Source organism: Sparus aurata, chromosome 24, assembly GCF_900880675.1.
Source record: "Sparus aurata chromosome 24, fSpaAur1.1, whole genome shotgun sequence".
Classification (NCBI taxonomy): Eukaryota; Metazoa; Chordata; class Actinopteri; order Spariformes; family Sparidae; genus Sparus; species Sparus aurata.
This window is the reverse complement of record NC_044210.1, coordinates 12,199,270-12,216,784: the sequence shown is the minus strand read 5'-3', so window position 1 is coordinate 12,216,784 and position 17,515 is coordinate 12,199,270. Positions and strand designations below refer to the sequence as shown.

General features: G+C 40.3%; 1 protein-coding gene across 4 annotated transcripts in view; it reads left to right on the top strand.

Annotated features, from left to right (window-relative positions):
- The window catches only part of ncam2 (neural cell adhesion molecule 2), a 381,752-nt gene that overhangs the window by 305,652 nt on the left and 58,585 nt on the right, over positions 1 to 17,515 (top strand). For all 4 annotated transcript variants that reach the window (XM_030409972.1, XM_030409971.1, XM_030409970.1 and 1 more), the window contains 2 exons: positions 4,775 to 4,892; positions 12,173 to 12,342. In XM_030409972.1, the coding sequence (XP_030265832.1) occupies positions 4,775 to 4,892; positions 12,173 to 12,342 (288 nt within the window). The remainder of the gene's footprint in view (positions 1 to 4,774; positions 4,893 to 12,172; positions 12,343 to 17,515) is intronic.

Below are 17,515 nucleotides of genomic sequence, written 5' to 3'. Positions count from 1 at the left end.
GGTTAACATCTGCCAACTTTTCCATTTTGCCCAGTGGCTTCCCTTTATTAACCTCTCTCTCAATCTGCGCTCCACTTTGATGACCCGCAAACCACGGTAGTCACGCTTTGTTTCTATGGCAACTGATGGCTATGCAAAATGGAAAACAACTTCCAGATTTCCCCCCGCATCCTTCGTAGGCACATCCACCTAATTGTTGGTTCACTCACTCACACAATATACCCGCAATTTTCCCTCTTTTAGCTTGTCAGTGGAACTGCTGGCTGTGTCCTTCAAGATTTCCTAAATTATTTCGCAGCGACATCAATCAAAACCACTGGGCGTTCAAGAGCAGAATATAAATATCGTCTCCCCTGTGACATTACATTCCCAATTATCAATCAGGGCTGGTTTGATTCCTGCTTGTGCACTAATCTAGAAGGCAAAACAAATCCCCAGTAAGCACTCCAGCAAAGGTCTCATCTCAAAACATTCACCTGCTGAATTTCTAGTAGGTGTAATATGGTTATGACATTTCACTGAGAACGTGGGTGATCCTCACTCCATTGAAGCCCATTAGTGCTCCGCGGAAAACAACTCCTCCAGCTCCTCAAGGATGCATTCAAATCAGTTGGAGAGAGTTTGTATCTCGAAAATATGTTTGCAGTGTGTTACGCTCATGCTGGTGGGGATGTCTGTAAACCTCGCATTATCTCCGCCGAGCCTCTGAAGTTTGACGGATATGACTAATACATGAAGAATTCATAAAGCTTGCCAGATTCTTTCTGGACGCTTTAAAAACCCTGTTGCTGATTTGCTCTTTTGAAGTCTTGTCTGCTTGGCAGTGTGTCTCATTAACAGGGGCTGGTTTCAACAAGGCTCACTGATGTGGGAGTGTATTGCAGAGGAAGAGACGGGGACACTGGAGAATGGAGATCTATTGGCGGGGAAATCAATGGTTATCATGTCAGGCAGATGCTCGCTCCTCTCACTCGCCGAGTCAGGACTATTGGAAAGGACTCATGGTGTTTGATTTTTGCTAAGGCCAGTTTTATCCATGAAAAGCTCTCTGCACCTTGATGTGTGTCTCATGTGCGTCCTTGCAAGCCCGCTTTCCTATTGTGTGTTGATTTGACTTACAAAAACGGGCGAAATTCACTCATTTCTCAGCACGCGGCAACAAGTTAAATGATGAATAGACGCCACAAGACAACACATAGATCAGACAATGTGGAATTTAGACGTGCCCTGAAGAGTTTCCTCACTCGCACACACTGGCGTCGTTAGTGTAATTGATCTTTTAAGAAAGACTACAGTACACTGCGGTGTTTGGTTCATTAGGTATCCGCGATGATGCTTTGTTTTGATTAGAATTCCCCATTCATTATCTCAAAGTATGTCATTTCTTTTTTTCTTTTTTCTTTTTTTCTTCTCTCCAGCAACTTCACCAGCACATTTCATCAAGACTGCGTTTTAATGAGATTCTTTAGCCGGCGCGTATCATATTTAATTTTCATCATTTTTACAGAGACCGTTTTTAGATCTACGCGGGGATAAGTGTCCTCCAGGTGACATCACTTGGAGGACAAATTCAATTCATTAACCCCCGCGCGCCAAAAGGAACGTCTGTTTACAGTTTTGGAATATGAAAACAATTCAGCTTTGTTTGCACACCTTTGACGCCTTTCAAACCATTGTTTTCCTCCGTCAGAGGAAAACAAATGGCGCCCGGATAATATCACTGTGCAGCTGCCAGTTGCATTAACACATATTTAACTCAAGTGCAAACATCTGTTTGGTCGGTTTTTCATTCGCGGGGAGAGAATAGACACAGAAATCAAGATGTCTTTCTGGGTGATTTCTCTTCATTTTCACGCTCCTTGTGTGGGTTGTGTTGCTTTAATGCTGATCCTCAGCTGAGATAGATTAGATGGCGGAATTATTTGACAACAAAGAAGCCATGTTTGAAAGAGAGCTTCGATTTTTTGAGTAAAATATACTGGATTTTTAAAAACATTTTTAGCTTGAGACACGGTAAAGGGGGGATGACTCAGGTGTGTGTGAGCTGACCAATCAGAGAAGACTGGGTGTTCTGGATGGGAAAACTGGTTAGTTGTCAACCTATACTAGAAGCCCAAAATGAAATCATAAATCTGAGCTTGATATGTCTCCTGGACAGTTCCTGGACAGGGTAAACAAAAGTTACAGTAAACCCCTTCATGCTTTTAAGATTGTTGTTGTCGTTGATGTCGTGTGACATTCAAGAGATTAGATGAGTATAATGCAATTACACTATTGTTACATTTGGACCTCGGTTGGGACATGATCGGCATCTCGACGCGTTATCCGGGTAATGACATCTGATCACAGGCCTTTGCATTTGCACCTGGCATTAATAAGCATTCTCATTAGTGCGATTCTGTCCACATAGTAATCAGATCCCATTATGCATATTAAGTAGGCGAAGACGGTGGACTAATTGATGCTGCTCTGTGGGTCGTGCTTATTTTTTCCTTGCCTGGAAAGAGATCCTCTGTGGATTTTGGCTTTGATAAAAGGAGGTGGAGGAGTTAGAGGACCTCTTAGCATGTGAGCGAGATATCTTTTTGTAATGAATGAGCGCGTGCACAGTGGGTGGAGATTACGTCGATGCCTGCTTTTCCTCACGTAGAAGGCTAGATCCAGAAACGGTACATGGACATTTTCTCAGGTACTCTTGTGCATTTTTTAATTAAGAATTTGACAGTAGAGAGATGACAGGACATGATAAGTGTTTCTAAGTGTTTCTAGGCACGTCACAGTCACTTCTTAGGTCTTGATGGTCCCTACAACTCTGTGTTACTTTGAAACTCTAGAAATGTTTTATGGACTGTGAAACTTCGCCTTACTACCCATCCGCATGGGGTAGATGATGACTCAGTTTTCATTTTTGGGTGAACCTTCCTTTGATGTATCAGAGAAACAATTTAAAAATCGTGTGGAGGAGGAGTACTTAATGTCATTAATTCAGCTACCGGTAAATATCTTCCTGATCCACACTACTTGAGGACATCATCAAACTCCAAACGTTGAACTAGGGATTGATAGAGCTTGATACAGACAATGTTGCAAAATAGTTCCTTATTTTTGCACCAGTTTGTCCACCAGTGATATCACAATTGATTTGTGAGACAGTTTTAAATATATGATATTTCTCTATATTTTTATGATATTTCTCCCTTTCCTTTGAGCTGTAGCTGAATATAAACACTGGACCAACTGTCAGAACATCAGTTCTTTCTGGCTCATATGTTCAGACGGTCCTCAGATGTTCAGGTGGTGCTTTGTTCTCTCCCCCGACATCAGGGAGGCAAACTGATGGAATAATAGCTCCAGAGCTCCAATAAGATGCTCCACACATGCTTAATAATGGCCCGAGATTGGACAGCGCCACAGTGGTGCCGTTATGGTGGGAGTAGAGGTACAGCATAAGTACAGGCTTGAGAAATGGACTTAGCAGACTGATAAACATGCTTGTCCCATAAAGCTGTCATTCCCCTGTCACCGCAAAGGCAAACAGAGAAGGCCGAGCTGCTCTCCATTTATTGAATGACAAGATGACAGCCCTCAGTTGACACGCTGCGTGTTCCTGACTGTGCTCAACATATACTCCTGATAAAGTCATAAAGTCCTCTGCTGTTTATAGCCAGACATACTGTAACATTTGCGAGGGGACAAACTCGGTTTGGGGGGCTATTATATGTATTAATAATATAATTATATTTCCTAATCAACATTCATGTACATGTTTAGACCAATTTACCACCTAATTTAACAATTTTTTTTTTTTTTACAATATTTGAAGAGTCATTTCCCGGTATTCTAAAACATTACAAAATTCATTCACACATGGGATGTTTGTCTTTTTAATCAATTGAACTTTATCAAAGATTGCTTGCCGGGGGGCATTTTGATATTGGGGATGTGCCCCCCACAATATTGTTTCACCTACGGCCCTGGCATGCACGTGTTGAGACCAGTTAACAACCGCATTTAAGGACAAAAATTAAACTTTATCATAAAAAAAAATATTAGTATAAAAGGTGAATGTGATGGAATGGGTATTTACTAGTAATGATTGTTTTTTGTACCCATTTTCACAGTAAACAAAGGTGGCAAAATGCTCGTAAATTGTAAAAAACATTTTATGAGATACTGTATATATCTTGTACCTGAGAGAGGCTTTTTTTTCGTCCATCCACGTCTTTCAAATCACTAACTGCAAAATCACAATGATGAAGCACTTCTAATTTTGAGTCTACACAAATTGGCTCGGCAAGACGAACAATGGCTGGAGCCAGAGCGCCTGAAGGGGATTGAATGGTTTATTCACAATAGCAAAACACTGTTTTTCATACATGGTGCAGTCGTTTTTTTATGTTGAAACACATTTTCTGTCTTCTTATTGTTTATGTGGATTTAGCCGAGCATTTCTGAATCAGACAATAGTATTATGGTTTCATATCACTGTGTTCAGCTCCTTTGTGTTTTTTACCAAAGCTGGGTCAAAATGTTAGTTGAAATCCCCTCGGGATTACCAACAGAAGTAGCGTTTTCAGGGAGTGCTTACAGGCCACTGGCGAGGCCAATTTAATCCATTTGAATATGTTAGCCTTCATCGTCTGGCTTCAAAAAGCCTGAATTTCTTTTCGCAAAATAGTCAGATTTAGCCTCTCAATGATTCATCCTCTTGACTCTCCAATGGCCACATTCCTGTCTGATAATGTTATTTTCTGCTTTTTTCTTTTGTTTGCAGTCCCTCCGGTGTTGTCGGTGTTCCAGCAGGCCTTCAACGCCACCGCTGACTACCAGGAATCAGTCACATTTACTTGCATCACCTCCGGGTCTCCTGACCCTTCGGTCACATGGCACAGGTAACTTCTACTTCCTAAATATCTAGCATCGGTCACTGACATACAGCTTAAAAAGTACTGGTGTGGGCCTCATTACAGGAAAATTAAAGATCCTCTCTTCCTTTAACAGACATGATCCATATTCTCTGTTTGACCTCGGATCTTACCTTAACTTGAGATTTGCTAATTAGAACTCCAAAGTGGATCATTAAAGATTGACTATATCCACGACAAGTGTTTTCTCTTTTTACATGTCACTGGCTAGCTACAAGAAATGACAGGGGGCTCAGCTTTTGGCTTTGATGCATAACATCAATGTTAGCTTCTCCTATTGGCTTACAATGATGTTGGCCTCTATAACAGGCTAACATCTGTTTTTGCTTCTCCAACAGGTGAACATTGATGTTAGTTTCTCCTACAGGCTAGAGTTTGCCTCTCTGGAAGGCAAATAAACAGGTCAATGCCATCCTAATTTAAGATTCCCAACTTTGGAAATTCTTCAGTTAGGACGGTTCCGTCATAGCTGAATTCCGAACAACCGTTTGTATATTGGCCCGGCACTTTGCAAAGGTCCATCGTAGCATTTAAATGATCATCATCATCATCACAAATGCATTAAGCTTTGTTTGTGTATATGTATGTGTAAAAATGTCCTCACAACCAGCCCACATGCAAGCAGTTGTAATGTTTTGGTTACAGATCAAGCAGATATTCTTTCCCAGTTTTAACTGAGGAATTCATAACCCGCCCTCGCACATTGCCCCAAGCAACAACACAATAATATCACATGCCACATAGCAACAGTGTGAAAATTGCACCTGAAGAGCATTTGACACCCCACCATCCATTCCGCAACTCGCCATCAAGTAATTAGCATGCACCCACTCAGCAGGCAATCATGACAAGCTATTTGCACCTATTGATAACACTTTATTGGCATTCCAGTGAAGCTGGTGCTTTTTTCCCCTATAATGCACTTGTCTGTTCTTCCAGTTAATTCATCTTAATGGCCCGTAGCAGTGTTTCTGTATGTTTTAACACATTCAGTACAAATCAATTATACCTGACTGTTTTCTAAAGCATACTGTAATGTTTTTCTATTGCTGAATGGACCCTTCTGCCCTTCCAGGCAGCCATTCATTTCACTGCAGGGCAACTGTCATAGACGTTAAACCACCTGTGAATAAGATCAAGACAGTGAAGATCATGTCTATTTCAAATAACATTAACATCACATAAACACTTTCCATGTCAGGACCAGTAGTCCTCATGGGGTCCAATGCGGAAATAATGGGATTACTGACGTTGTGGTTAAGTTAAGGGGTAAGGTATGAATAGAGGTTAGGCTGAAGTTAGGGTTAGGCTGTACTTATGAATGGAAGTCAATGTAAAGCCCTGACAAGGATAGCTTGGCTCAGATGGCTGACAAGAGACATCGGATATTGCTTTAACTGTGATGTATCACCTACCTCAGGCAGATTTCTGTAAATTCTTTTTCATGTTGTACTGAAATGATTGCAAATCAATGGCTGCCCTGAAGGAACTACAGGAAAACACATTCAAAACCCAAAGTATGCTATGGGAAAATTGGGTGTGGGGTAATTTGACTGGTAGTGAGTGGGATAACACCTGCAAAATATGGCAGCATTATCCCAATATCAATATTGCTAGCTTTATTCTCTAGAGATATTCCCATGTTGGGTTTTATTCCCAGAGCACCAACAATCGTAGGGGAAAGAAAGAGTGAAATACTGGTTGGTAAAATAACACTTAAACTTAGCTCTCAAACATAAAGACACATCGCAGCGTTTAAGTGTGAAGTCTTAAACACCTGCATTTAGCTTTTCTTTCTTAGCAATTTCAAGTTATTTTCTTTCTCTAACTACCGTGCTTGAGGTTTTTATTGCGGAGTAAAAAGAGTTTGATTGAACCGTCCTTGTGAAGTAGTGCCATAAATACAAGATCGCACACAATAACATTCACCGAAGGATCTTAAAAAAAAGTGAAAGACAGGATATCACACAAGGTATCTTAAATATGTTTTTCTTCTTGCTTTATATATTTGAACATCCAGAAAACTACAGGAAGTCATTAAACAGGTTTAATCATTAATATTATTTGTTGCTAAGTAATTGCTATTGTCTCTGTCATATCACTAGCATTCATGTTTAATTTGTCAGAGTATGTAATCAAAGAGATAAACAAGCTGACATCTCTATATATATCAAGCACCTTAACAGAACGGTCAAGTATTAACATGAGTGCACGAAGACGGTACAACAACTACAGTTCGCTGTGGAATGTGTACTGTAAATGCATTAGTTTTGTGTTTTCCAGCATCCAATTCTTTTTGTCTGAAAGAACAAAGTCGCTCATGGCAGAAAAAAATTAGGCGCGTGCAAAGTACAAATCAGAATTTCAGACACTTCACAGCTGGAAACCATCTAAACTTTCTAAGTCTCATTCATCTTGCTCCCTTGTTTCCAGTCCCAACAAAATGAATTATATTGACTCCTGGGTGTGTTACCTTGTCTTTCAGTGATGGAGCAAACCAGGAAAATTTGATTTTAATGATTCAACAGCGTGCATAATATGACGCAGCAGATTTCACAGTGATGATGGGTGAGAACTGCTGTATTGATTCATTATTACTCCATGTGACAGCTTTTGTTCCTAGATAATTATTCCACTCACTAACTTTATTTTGGTATCATAACATGAAATTGAGTTATGTTTGACGCAGTAATTACAAAAGGCAATTGAAATGACAGATCTGCTCATGTGAGGAAAATGATTATATTCGCTCCTTTATCCACCTAACCAGATTTAGAGTGAAAGAGGCTTACAGAAGGATTCAAAGTTGTGTATTACAACGGAGATTACATCTTTAAATTGGCTTAATATAATATACTATAGAGTTAATGGGCAGAGTGCATTTTCAGTGGGCCACATAACCAGGAAGTAAACCCAGAAGCGAGAAATTTTTTTTGGCGCAGGCGAACAATTATTTTTGAAGTCAATGTGTGCCATCTTTAAGTTTCACATCTCTTTTAGCAGTTTCTGCTGTCAAGCTGCCATTCAAATTAGATCTTGACACACTTGAAAGTGGTAGCTAGCAAGATTTTTTTCCACACAGCTCTTTGAAATATGTTTCAGAAGCTTGAAGACAAAGTCCTACAGCCGAGCTAACAGTGCTAGGTAGTCACAGCATCTCTTTGACACCACTTGTTTACAGGATTTTACCTAATGTAATTCAATAGCTAGCTAATTAGGAAAAACTCATCATGCTAGTTTGTATAGAACTGGATGTAGCAGAACAACGGAAAGATCAGCTATAATACTCGACAGTGGCGTGAAATGATGTGACAGGGGTAAGGTATGAATAGAGGTTAGGCTGAAGTTAGGGTTAGGCTGTACTTATGAATGGAAGTCAATGTAAAGCCCTGACAAAGATAGCTGGGCTCAGATGTCTGACAAGAGACATTGGATATTGCTTTAACTGTGATGTATCACCTACCTCAGGCAGATTTCTGTAAATGTTGTACTGAAATGATTGCAAATCAATGGCTGCCCTGAAGGAACTACATGAAAACACATTCAAAACCCGAAGTATGCTATGGGAAGATTGGGTGTGGGGTAATTTGACTGGTAGTGAGTGGGATAACACCTGCAAAATATGGCAGCATTATCCCAATATCAATATTGCAAGCTTTATTCTCTAGAGATATTCCCAAGTTGTGTTTTATTCCCAGAGCTCCAACAATCGTAGGGGAAAGAAAGAGTGAAATACTGGTTGGTAAAATAACACTTAAACATAGCTCTCAAACATAAAGACACATCGCAGCGTTTAAGTGTGAAGTCTTAAACACCTGCATTTAGCTTTTCTTTCTTAGCAATTTCACTAGTTTGTGGGTAGAACTGGATGTAGCAGAACAACGGAAAGATCAGCTATAATACTCGACAGTGGCGTGAAATGATGTGACAGAGTTACTTTTATTGGTAATAGTGAATGCCTTGGGGTTTGTTTTGGTACCATTCCACAAAAACTCAATCTAACAGGAGGTTATCAAGGTCAAGGTTATCAAAAAAGGAACCAAAATTGAGAACTCTGAGGCAGGCGGGTTAAAAAGTAAAAGCAAACTTTAGTTATAGCTGATGTCCAAGTCTAAAATCCAATAATCAAAAAGAAATGGAGGGCAGAAAGGCTGACAACAAAACAGGAGTAATCCACAAGCAAAAGCTAAAGAAAAAATGTACTTAGGGGGAAAAGGATAAAGGGCGGGAAGACAGACAAAGATAGGAAGTGAAATGTAAAACATGACACATGAGGATGAACTTTCAAAAAACTAAAAACCCAAACCTTTACACATTTTTAAATACTGTTTTGATAAAGCATGAAGTGTTTGTCAAGCACACACCGCTGCCCATCATTCTACAGATGGCATCCCTTCAACTGCACATCAACACTGATCTCAAACTCTGCAGTCAGTGTATCCACCAAGTCAACAAACCCTGCACGTCAATCCAAGACCACAGAATTAAAATGGGTACATCACAACAAAAGAATCGACTCGGGCGCAAACAACAATCACAACCCAATTTAGTTTTCCTTTTGATGTCACCCCCTCCCAGCATCCTCCAGCCTCCACAGTTGCATTTCCTGTCAGTGCGAGGTTGCGCCTCGTCCTCTATGCATCTTGGGTAATGGACTACCTGTCAGCAGTCAGTCAGCGTAATGACATTCAGCGCTGCAGCCCGTCCTGCACTGTCCGTTCCAAAGATGAGGCCTCTCTTCATTTCCTCTTTGGCTCGCCAGAGTTATTATTACTTGGCTTTGGTGTTTCCTGCGTCGACTTTCAATTATCCTCCCTTCAGCTTTTCCTACAGTAAAGTGAGGCAGGGGCATCGCTACACCGTATTACTCTGTGTGTGTGTGTGTGTGTGTGTGTGTGTGTGTGTGTGTGTGTGTGTGTGTGTGTGTGTGTGTGCACGTGTGTGTGTATTTTGGTTTGAATCTACGCATTTTAAATAATAAGATTGTTTTTATTTTCATCCACAGTCGACTGTATACTCTGAGACCATATAGAGAAGTCTCTAAATATATTGTGAGTTATGCATTATTCCAAGCGCTTTGCTCTTATTGCTTTGGAATTCAATTTACACAAAAGCTTCAAGAAAACATGGTGCCAGCTTGAGATTGAGGCAGTTATCATCTATATTGAATGAACAGGTAAAAAAAATAATATTCGTCTTGGTTTTCTTATATTCAATGATTTTAAGAATTTATCTCACGTACACACCTTTATTTGCGCAGCTACACCACTCACCTGAGGAGCTGCCCAGTAAAACCGCCACTGATCACTGAAGCATCAGTGGCTTGCTCAAGTGTACGCAGATTGTAATCGTAAAGGGAGAGGAGAACATCACTTATTCATTTTGTCTGTCTGGGTTTTCCCAGCTGACCCACAGGCTTAAACAACACGTGGCTGCATTGCTGACCTCGAGACTACTACCTTCCACTGGATCAATTCTCTAACAAATGCTGCCGTGTTTATATTTTTAATAATACAACACATCACATTGCTGCAGGCATTTACCCATTATACCTACCTTTGCATGCTGAACAGCTTCGTTTTTGATAGTCAGGAAATGAACACTACCAAACTGTTGTTACACAGAACATTATTGAAAAGCACCAAAAGAACGTATGACACTAAAATTCTCCAATGTTGCACCTTAAATGCAGTATAAGTAGATTTTTTTCTTGCCACCTGGGAGCGATGTGACAGGTTGGAAACACAGCAATGACAGCGCAGCAGTATTGATATCAAAAGTTCGGGCTAGCATGTTAGCAAATGGTTGCCTGTTTACGCTTCCATTCATTTTAAACCACCTGGTCTGTATTGTCATGGTTTGGGTTTTTGGTTGGTCTCATTGGATCATCTTGTGTTTGTGCGCTTGTTTCCCGGTCCTTGTGTGTCCTCTGTGTTCCCTCTTTGTTCTCCATGGCTTCTGGTTTGTCTTGAGTTTTGTTTTTTACAACGTTCCTTTGTCTGCCTTTCGTTGATTGCATTTTCGCTTTATTCAATATTCACTGTTCTTTTAACTCCATTTTGGTTTCTGCCATCTCCTGAGAAAAAATCAGGCACTTTAGCTGCCTCATGCTCCGCTATGTTCTCTAGCTAATGGCTAACTTTGTCTGTCTGCCATTTGTAGCCCAGCAGTTCATTTATCAGAGGTGTTTCTCTAAAAAGAGCTTCCTCCTCTGGCTGAAAGCGGTAGACGAGAGCGCAGAGACTCGTTAAAGTTGCGCGCCATAAAAGCCAAACAATTAGATGAAAGATGGTAAAAGACTCAAAGGGAAACTGTAAAGTCAGGTGATAACTTCCCGGCAGTACAAGTGACCCCTTTCACATTACACATAGCTGTTTGACCCACCACCTTTTAAATGTTTTTGTGTGCTTGCGTATGTATTCTCCTACTTTCAGCCTGCATGCAGATGGCATAAAATAGCACCCATGAGTTTTTCCAAATCTGTGCAAGAATGAGAAAAAAAAAGTCAAATGCCCCCAAAAACCTGTGATCCCTTTAACCTTATAGATTTACACAGCTGGTTAAGCTGCGGTGAATAAACAAGCGGGGGTGGCTGCGAACCTGCTTCACGCCATTATGCTTCTGCTATGATGCTTAAATATAGACATGGATCAATTTAGCTGTTGATTTTTTTTCTCGGACTAATTTCCCTACAGGGTCCAATAAGGAAAGACATTAAGTCAGCACTATATTCCACCCCACACTGGAGTCATTTAGTGAGTGCTGCAGTCCATAACAGAATGTACACAGCAACACAGGCGAGCTCAGACGAGAATCAAACACAGACGGCAAATATGAAGGATATATATTTTTCAGCATGGCGATGTCTGAGAAGTCGTGGCGTTTGAAGAGTTCTGATGAAAAACTACAGATGAGTCATTGAACTATAGATACTTCTATGAAAGTGCGATATGTCTGTCTAAAACGATGCTTTTGTCATTTCTGAGAAGGTTTCTATTAAAAGTGCTGTCATGCTCTCGCCTGTTTATGTGCTATAGATAGAAATAGCTTCAAAGTCAAGCTGTTTGCACTTAGCCTCTCTTTTATGGGATCAGCTGACATCCAAAGTGCTAAGATTATACATCTGTAGCATCAAAGGCGTGCTGAGGTGTGAGTTTTGTTGTGGACACACTGTCAGGTGTGAGTCGGTTGTCGCGTTTTTCCTTCCCGTCGCTCATTTGTAGTGTTTGTTATTTTCCTCTGTGCAGGAAAGGGCAGCAGCTGGAGCCGTCAGAGCAGTACATTTTCAACAGGCTGGAAGGTGGGCGCAGCATGTTAACCATCCGCAACATCCGACAGGGTGACGGGGGGACCTACACCTGCAGGGCCACCAACAAGGCGGGGTCTCAGGAGAGGGAGCTCTTCCTCAAAGTGTTCGGTAAGCATGTGGAAACCAGTGCGACAATGAGACAGACCCAAACAGGGGCGCAGTGGTCATTACATGTTATTTTTTGAGTTTCAGGTTACCAACAAATCAGCTTACTCTACTGAGTGGTATTGATTTTCTACAAAACCACAGTGCTTATGCTCTGGTAAAGTTTAGGCAAAAAAACCCTTGGTTATGGTCAGGAAAATATCATGTTTTGAGAGATTAAAATACCCCTTTTGGACTCCACAAACACAGTTGGAAATGTCCCGAAATCTTCTTAAGAACACCATGTTTTGTTGCAACAAACACAACTTGCAATGACCCTTTTCCATATGAATAATATCTGGTATAGGTCTCCACAAACACAGCTGAAGATGTCCCCAGATCGCCTAAATTACACAAGTTTCGTCGCCTCAAACGCAACTCGAAATGACCCTACATGCCATGAAAAATATGCTGAATTGGTCACCAGAACACAGCGGAAAATGTCCCCAGAACTTTTTTAAAAACGCAAGGCTTTGTCGACGTAAACACGACCGCAAACACAGCTGGTAATTGTTCCGAGTTATCCAAAAAATATCCAGTGGATTCCTACCTAAATAGTTTTGGAAGTTCATTTTAAAAACTCAAAGGATTATTTAAAGACTGCTTCGAACCATTCATACACAGCATATCCATAATTATTTGTACAAAGCACTTCCAATGATATTCACCTCCATTGGGTCGGATGATAGCAACTATTTGCATAGAGGAAAGTGTTTTAATTTGAGTAAAGCAGCCATAACGGGACATAAACCGAAGGCTTCCTGTCTTTGTTTGTGTTTTAATATTAGGTGTTATTATGTGCTCCTCCACAGCCTTTATGTGTAATAGCGTTGTCCGTGACAGTGAACTGTGTTTTATGATGATCAATAAAGCTTTATAGTAAAGAGTAAATTCCATTTCATAAAAACCCTCTTTTTCAGAATCGCAAACGTCTAAATATGGCCCTCAGCCCAACACAATAACAACTGCATCACTATGATCTATCCCTGCTGAAAGGAGATATTTCCTTTATTGCTTCATATTTCATTTACAGCCCTCCTAATAAAAAATTTCAATTTATATTTTCATAAACCTGACGGCTATTTCCTCACAGATCACTCCGATAGTGCGCACTCGGCCTCATGAAAATGTATGGAGATTTGTGCTCGAGTCATCAACATCCTTTCAAGACGTGAGAAGCGCTTGTTCTTCAAAAAATGCACATTTAAATGGAGAAGTAAAGAGGGAGGGAGGAGTTCAGCTTTTTCACTGCGCAGTTGTAAGTTAGTTTTATTACCCTTGACAGCACAGGCGGGGAGGAGAACAGGGCATTTACAGTTGACAAGGTGTGAGCGCAGGTGTGTATGTGTTCTACGTTCATGTTGAGGCTTTGCTGTGGGACTCTTTCAGTTTAATGTCAACCGTGTTTCCATTTTGACCTCCCTTCGCTACAGATGTTAAGCTAACATTTCACTTTGGCCAGCACTCCAATTTGCTGATGCTGTCAACATATACCCTTAACTTCATCATGATATCCAACACTGATGCATTTTATGATCACAAACATTGTACGAAAGCTTAGACAGTAGAAGCATCAAGCGTCTCACTTCTCAGATTTTTATGAATATAGATTTTCAACAAAGGAAGAAAAAAACAGAAAATGTATTTCTTGAGGAGATTACAGAGGATGTGGTAATGAGTTGTTACGGAGCTGCAGCAGCTGCTGGATGTTCACTTCACAGATGGAGACCCATGACCATGTGTCGCCACAAACAGGTTATTGTGGCCATTAATTGATGCAGCCTTTTAATTCTTTTTTCACATTTCCACATTTAAACACTTTCACATCTGGAGGCCCACTATAATCACCATCTGGTCAATCCAAAAACCCACTGGCCATCATCTGATGAGGGTTAAGCCTTAAGGGGGCAATGGCCAATGTTTGGCAGTTCTGGTGAAGCCAGGCATATATATATATATATATATATATATATATATATATATATATATATATATATATATATATATACACACAAATACACTACATATGATCCCTTTCGTATGATGCCATTCTACACGTCTTCTTCTTAAGTCTCAGAGTTGCCATACAACCAGTTATCACAGCTAATTGCAGCTATAACCTCATGAGATAAGTCATCTTGATGTTTTCTGGGAGCAATCCCAAGAGACAAGAGCTGCCGTTTTAATTAGCGGTAACTTCAGGAAAACAACAAAACAACTCATCCCACATGCGTTCTGTTTTTCCTACCAGTTATACAACAAGTGCACTGGGGTCCCAGCCTACTTAACCACATCTCCACCAGACATCTCTTGGTTTCAGTTTAGCCAGGTTATATGGGGTCCAGTAGCTTCTATTAATAAGTTTAGAATTAATAAGTCGTTTGTTTTATTTCATGAGAACATTTATGCCAAGATAACACAAGTTTGTTTCAGTTATCTACCAAAATGTGTATCCCTAATATACCATAATGTAATGTCGTACCCCAATCTAACCCCCTAACCCTAACATCTGGATACATACTGGACTGTACTAACAATGCAACTTTTCATCAAATGCTAACAAGCAAGCTTAGACGCTAATCTTGTATAGTAAATACCTTCCAAATACCAGCTGATGTTAGCATTTAGCTCAAAGCACTGCAGTGCCTTATCAAAGCCATAAAGAGCAGCTAGCATGGCCGTCGATTCTTTGTCTCGGTAGTCTCTGAACCTGCTTTGGGTTACGAAAACATCATGGTTTGGCTTTTTCCACAAACGTGGCTAGAGGCTTCCAGAGAAAAATACCTGGTTTTGTCGCCACAATCAAGGCTAGAAATTCCAAGTCTATTTCTTTTGGCGACCAAGATGGTGCGTATATGTTCTCAAGCAGTAAACAGTATCTGTACCAGTTTTTCTAAATGTTACCTTTTTAATAGGGTTAGCTTTTCCTTCTTATGTACAAGAGGCACAAAAACATCCTCCAGATATACTAGACTAGGCTCTTTAAGGTACAAACCACAAGGGTACGACTAAGTTCCCAACGTCTAGGGTACAACAGCTGTATCTTACAGGATACTGCCCCAGTGACAAGCCAATGCACCCATAAAAATACTAATATAAATCTTCTTTTCTGACAGTGCAGGTCTCCTTAAAAATATCCAATATCATATTCATAGTTCATATTTACAACTGCCAAAACCAAGACTTGAACTGCGGGTGCCCTTTTGACAGCCTCGTTGCCTGTAACTTTCAATCCATCAGTTACACTTTTATGAAAACATGTTGTTTTTGGTCAGTTTCTTGGGGATGTATTTCCTGTAGTTTTTCGCAGGGAACAACCGCAGTGTAACTTTTTTTCAGAGGAGATAATTTTTCAGCTATCCGAATGCATCAACAGTAAATGTCAGGTTTTAGTAAAAGAGCAAGGTGCGTCTTTATAAACACATTTTCCAGCAGCATTAAGCGATCGTACGGGGAGAAATTCATCATAGAAGAAGCCGAGATAAATATCTGTGTACAGAGTCCTCTGCAGTCGGCCTCGGCGTGCATCCTTTTGATCCGTTGTCAGTAGTCTGTGAAATACAGCGTCCTCTTTAATGGGTTTTTCATTATTTTCATTATAAGTTGGCTGAACGCGTTGTGGCATTGTTCTCTTTCTTTTGTTGGCTTGAAACACATAATGCGCTATTCACTTATGGAAAATGTAAGCAGAAGGAGACAACACTGGCAAATTACATCGGTTTTCATCACACCACCAGATAACTCCTGTAAGATAAGTCTGTGGCGGTGGATTTTTTCAGCTAAACCCACTAAACTTTGTGGAGTGAGAAGAGGCATCGGGGATGACAGGAGAGAATCTGCGCTGACATTTGCTTTGTGGATCTATAAAACTGAAACAACAAATACAGACATTATCGTTATCAGATACAGTCGGTGCCACATTTTGTTTACTGATACCTGTCAGCGTGTGGCTTTGGAGCTTTATGTAACGTTTAATATTGCTATGGAGGGGCGATGAAAATGCTGTTCGGCAGCGGAATAGAGCACCAGATGGGGAAATAAAGGTGAATAAACAGCTAACAAAAAAGCAAATGTAAACATCACTAAGCTGACAATAATTCAAGCTGCACCAGAATTGTATTTAGATATATTTCAAGTGTCAAAAAGCTCATGTAAATATGTCACTCGCTGCTCTTACAGTTCCAACATTAATGGCTTTCACAGGGTGAGTGTGAGATTAAGCCTGTTTCTCATGCAGAGTGTCAGTGACAGGCTTGACACTCAGCGGTAACTAAATTCAACATTTACAAGCTTAATTAACACAATAACTATAATTAATATAATGAAATGTAATTACAGTTATTACCGAACGCCCGGGTAAAAAAAAAAAAAAAAACAGCTTAGTTTTTAATTACACCAACAGAAACCTATGTGTCAAACAGAGACAAATAAACTCCATTCACTAGAAAACACTCCTTGAAGGTCATATAATTCTGGATTTTTTAATCTTTCAACACACAGTATCGTTGCGTCTCAGTTCTTTTCTCATTTGGAGTTGAAATGTTTCAGATAATGTGTTATTAATAATGCTCCCTGCAGAGTGGGCTTTTTTGCACCATGCTTGATAAATGAGACATATTCCATTTAATATTTGCATGATGAAGGGCATCTGGGGCACAACGGCTGCAGATAAGGTGATGATGAAGAACTGGTTCAGACCAGTTTTATCTGTGCATGCGTTCGTGTGTTTATGTGGGTCCAGACTGTGAATGTGTAGTCGTGTTGTATTATTGAGTGAAAGTGTGTATTTGCGATACAAGAAGCCATAACGACGTTTAATAGATGTGGACAAACGTCTAAAGTGCTCCTCACATCTTCCTCTCTCAATGAGTCATTTTGTGTCATTGAAGCTCGTTTTTCTTTACAGCAAGACAAAGTTCTGTCAGCGGGTGGAGATAAATTCACTTGTTCCCTCTGCAGCCTCCATCCATCTGGCAGATTGTTGCACTATTATCAGGAAAATGACACTTGATTCTCGATGGTAATCGAAGTAAGCAAATTTGTTTTAGAAACAAGTGAGATTATTGCAATTTAGGACTCTAGATGGAGACTGAATAACTCATTGGGATGTGTTTGGAAGTGGGTTAGGTTCGGGTTA